The 5,095-nt window shown below is 40.6% G+C and overlaps 1 protein-coding gene across 1 annotated transcript in view; it reads right to left on the reverse strand.

Moving 5' to 3' along the window:
* Nucleotides 1-5,095, reverse strand: part of FRAS1 (Fraser syndrome 1) — a 797,189-nt gene that overhangs the window by 10,309 nt on the left and 781,785 nt on the right. The window contains exon 71 of the mRNA XM_006872899.1: nucleotides 1,925-2,091. Within this exon, the coding sequence (XP_006872961.1) occupies nucleotides 1,925-2,091 (167 nt within the window). The remainder of the gene's footprint in view (nucleotides 1-1,924; nucleotides 2,092-5,095) is intronic.

The raw sequence follows: 5,095 nt of genomic DNA on the forward strand, positions 1-5,095 counted from the left end.
AAAAAAATGATTAGGAGCAAGATTCCATTCATCCTGGTGTGGTGGTGTAGGAACCTATTAATAAGAGATGGGATGTGGGAGAAAGAAAAGGAATGCAGGATAGCTCTGAGGTTTAGGGCTTGAGTACCTGGGAGGGCAGTCACACAATTAGTGAGGTAGCAGATATGGGAGAATGTTTACAAAGAAACAATACAAAGGCCTGTCCTGGACATTTCAAGATATCTGAAAGACATCTTCAGTTGAAGAGTTCAATAAACATGTGGAACTGTGAAAATAAATAAATGAAGCTCATGAAAGATCAATGATGAGGTCAGAGTTTATGAAATGGCTGAAGGCAGTTTAGAAAGTTCAAAGGAAACAAATGGTCAAAGTCATGGGGATGGAAAAGACTGACCAGAGGTAGTACCATGAGTAAGAACAGAACAGAACAGAGCCAAGCAATGTGAAGGAATAGAGGACAGGGATGCAGGGCTGGCAAATAAGTGGTCAGACAGGCAAGGCCGTGTTTTTTGAGGAAACCAAAAAGAAGATGGTCAAAAATCATGGTTTTGGTGTCATCCATAAGAGAAGGTTGAGCATCCATAAGAAGATAGATTGCAGCCTGCAGCAGACGGACAGAGAAGCAACTGTGCCGAGCAGCCATGAGACAGAACTTCTTTAGGAAGCTTGTCAGAGAAAAGAAAATGAGAAATTGGGCTAGCATTTGAGAGGGGAGAGCCAAGGAAAAATTTCTCCCCCATGATGGACAAGACTTAAGTGAGTTTTAAGGATGAGAGAAAAGATTGAGCTTTGAGCAGATTAAATGCAAGAAAAGGCAGTAGGAGTAACTGAGAGAGTTGACAGGTGACTGATTCATTCATTTATTGTTTCAACTAATATTTATTGTGTACCTCGGCATTGGTAGTACAGGGTATAAATTTGATATTGATGAAAATCTCTATTCTCATAGAATTTACAATCTGGTAGTGAAGATATGCAATAAATCAAATATATACTCTGTATATTACATAATATTAAAAAGTGTGATCTGTATTATAAGAAATAAGAGTGCTATGAAAGCAAGCAATATGGAGATCTGTGTTAGATTATCTGGTGTAGTCACTGGGATGCCTTTTTGGAGGAAGAAACAATTAAGTAGATGGAGGAATGACAAGAAGGAGCGAAGTCAAGAGAACCACATTTGGGGTGATGGTGGGGCAGAGGAACCATTTGAAGAGAAAGTATACTGACAAGTACATATTCGCTTGGCCTTCCTTTGAGGCTGTGAGGCAGTGGGGAATGGTAGGACTATCTCTCTGAGGAATTGAAAGAGACAGCAATTTGCCCAAAGTTAGATCATGTGTTGGAATCTGGTTGAAAATGCCAGCCTTCCTACCAATCAGACCAGTCCTTTCCCACAGGGGTTGTGGTAGTGTTAGTTGCTGGTGAGTTGGCTTCTACTCATGATGACCTTATGTTAACAGAATGAAACTGCCTGGTAGCCACCTATCTTCACAATCTTTGGCATATCTGAGCCCATTGTTGTAGCTCCTATGTAATGGCTGAGGGTTTCCCTTGTTTCCTCTGAGCCATTTCTTTGCTGATGTCCTTTTCCAGTGATTAGTCTCTTCTGATGCAATGTCCAAAGTAAGCAAGACAAAGTCTCAGTGTCCCTATTATTGAGAGCCTGGTACCACTCTGCCAATCAGTATAGTGCCGGGGCCTCTACCAAGTGCATAATCTTATTTTGAAACAACATGATGGAAGAATATGGGTTTGTTCCTTGGTTAAACCTTGACTGCTGTAGAACCAATACTGGGAGGAATCTTTACTGGGGAGCTGACTAAATACTGAAGATGAACAAAGATACTCGTCTAAGAACTTATTTCAAAGCTTCTCAAATCCAAGCAAAATTTTTTTTGTGCAGGCACCGGAAGCAGCTTACCTTTTGAGAAGGCTCCTTTGTAGTCCATTTCTGCTAGTGACATGTCAGATGTGTTGGGATCCATTAGGAAAACTTTCTCGTTATTGCAGAGCTGAAACTCAGTATTGAGAGAATAGACAACTGGTACGGGACGGTTCGTCTGCTGGAACGCAATGGGTATCAGAAATCTAAATGCAGGAGAAACAAGACCTCTTAGAGAGCAGTGTCAGCTTAGCAAACATCATTCTAGCTGCCCTCCCTCCCCTGTCCTTCTTAAGACTGAATATCATTTTGTTGTATTTACTAAAATTTGTTGTATGTACTAAAAATTTACTAAATTTAAAAGCAGTGTGTGGGAGAGGGACTTTATTATGAGATTAATCTGCTCTTTATCTTTGGAACTCTTTAGTAAAACAAAACAAAAAAACCCCAAACCCAAACCTGTTGCCATCAAGTCAATTCTAATTTGTGGTGACTCAAATATTATTGGTGTGGTGCAGAAGGTTAACCACTCAACCTCAAGGTTGGAAGTTCAAGCACACCAGCTGCTCTTCAGACACCCTATACAGGGGCACTATGAGTTGGAACTGACTCCATGGCTCTTAATATCAACAACAATCTTTATAAAAGCAAATAAGCAATGCAGAACCACTGGGTGTGTTCAAACTGCCAACTCTTCAGTTAGTCTTTGTTGTTGTTAAAGTGCTGTCAAGTTGGTTCTGACTCACAGTGACTTTATATAGGTTTCCAAGGAGCAACTGATAGGTTCGGACTTCTGACCTGTGGTTAGCAATCCAATGCTTACCTTATAGCACAACTCCAATTAGTAGTTAAGTGCAAATTGTTCACCCTGTGGTATCCTTTATTTCCTTTATTTATTTTTGCATCTGATCTTTTTTTTTTTAGTTGTTGTACAAATATAAAAGAAAACATCTGCCAATTCAACAATTTTTACAATTAAAATATACATTTTAAGGAACATTGATTATATCGATCATGCTGTCCCTTTGTTTTTTGGCCCTTATATTCTGATGGCTCGCATGGGGCTCATCATTCATGATTCTTTCCTAGATCCACATGCTCTGAGAATTTGTCTCTTTCCCATCTGATCAAAATTTATTAATCCTTAAGGACATTGCGAGGTGACACTCTTGTTTTGTCTCTTACTTCTGGCTCTCTTCTTCAGACTTTTAATCTGCTCCTTCCTCCCTTGCCTCCCTATAGCCAGTGAGAGTTCCTTAAAACTCACTCCTATGTTTGGTTTGAACCGCAAGGTTGGCAGTTCAAGCTCACCAGCCATTCCTTGGAAACTATACCAGGTCACTATTACTTGGAACCAACTCAACTGCGCTTAACAACAACAATAACAGCAACAACAACCCAGTTACTGGACTTCTGGTGTGGCACTGTGGGTTAGTGCACTGGATTGCAAAGTTGGTTTGAGCCGAAAGCTTGGTGGTTCAAGTTCACCAGCCGATCCTTGGAAACCCTATACAGGGTTGCTATGGGTCAGAATCGACTCTATGGTACTTAACAACAATAACATGCGTCCTAATATTCTCCCTCTATAATTTCATCCTAGGTGATCTCAGCCTAACTGTGAGTTCATTTGCCATCTCTATTGCTTAGTTGGTTATGTGCCGTGAAATTGGTTCTAACTCATAGCGACCCTGTACAGGGTTTCCAAGGCTGTAAATCTTTACAGGAGCTGAAAGCCTCATCTTTCTCCCATGGAACAGCTGGTAGTTTCTAACTGCTGACCTTGCGGTTCACAGCCCAATTCATAACCACTATGCTACCAGAGCTCCTTGCCATCTCTACGGTGGTGTTGTTATAGTTAGGTACCAGAGAGTCAGTTTCAACTCATAGCAATCATATTGCACTAGAATGACATACTGCCAAGTCCTGGGCCATCCTCACAATCTTTGTTTTGCTTGAGCCCATTTTTGGAGCCACTGTATCAATCTATCTCAGTGAGGGTTTTCCTCTTTTTCGCTGATCCTCTAATTTTAGCAAACAAGATGTCCTCCAGAAACTGGTCCTCCTGATAACATGTCCAAAGTACATGTAACAAAATCCTACCACCTCACTTCTAAGGAACATTCTGATTGTATTTCTTCCAAGATAGATTTGTTTGTCCTTCTGGCAGGCCATGGTGTAGTCAATATTCTTTGTCAACATTATAATTGCAATGCATCAATTCTTCAGTCTCTTCCTTTATGCTAGTCATTTGAAATTTAATTTCTGATCTAGATTTCTCCTCTGAGCTCTTGACATGCATATCCAGCTGCCAACTATCTCAAAGAACATCAAACTCAACATGTTCTCCCCTTATAAACTTGATCTTCCTTCCACTGTTTACATTCCAGTGAATGACCACACCAGAGGTATAAACCTCCTAACTGGCTTGCTGGAATCCCTCTTCATGTCTTCTCATCTATTCTAAACACTGTGGTTTATAATAATATAAATATAGTCTTTTAAATTGCTTTAAAGCCTTTAGTGGTTTCCCATGACTCTTAAGGTTAAGAACAACATGGTGGACATGACCTCCCAAGCTTTGGCCTTTGCCTATTTTTCTAGCCCCATCCTTTGCTATTCTCCCTGCTTTCTTCAGGGTGTCGCCAGACTGGCCTTCTTTAGGTTTCTAAAATGTGCCATGTTCTCTATTACTTCAGAATTCATTTTTTCAACCAAAAATTACTGAGCATTTATTTTAGGATAGACACTGTTCTGATGAAAGGGATTCATTAACTATTAACAATGTTGTTGTTGTTATGTGCCATGGAGTGGGTTCCAACTCACAGAGACCCTGTACAGGGTTTCTGAGGCTATAAATCTTCATGGGAGCAGAAAGCCTCATCTTTCTCCTGTAGAACAGCTGGTAGTTTCAAACTGCTGACCGTAAGATTAGCAGACCTATTCGTAACCACTACGCTACCAGAGTTCCTTAGCTATTAACAATAGGGAGATTCTAATAGGGAGTACAGTTAGTAGACAAAATAAGTTTTAAAAATATTACAGTATACTAGCAGGTCCTGGTGTGGTTGTTGTTGTTAGGTGCCGTCAAGTCAGTATCAACTCATAGCGACCCGATGCACAGCAGAACGAAGCATTGCCCGATACTGGGCCAACCTCACTACTGTTGGCACACTTGAGTCCATCGATGCTGCCACTTGGCCAATTCATCTC

The sequence above is a fragment of the Chrysochloris asiatica genome, unplaced genomic scaffold (assembly GCF_000296735.1).
Source record: "Chrysochloris asiatica unplaced genomic scaffold, ChrAsi1.0 scaffold00214, whole genome shotgun sequence".
NCBI lineage: Eukaryota > Metazoa > Chordata > Mammalia > Afrosoricida > Chrysochloridae > Chrysochloris > Chrysochloris asiatica.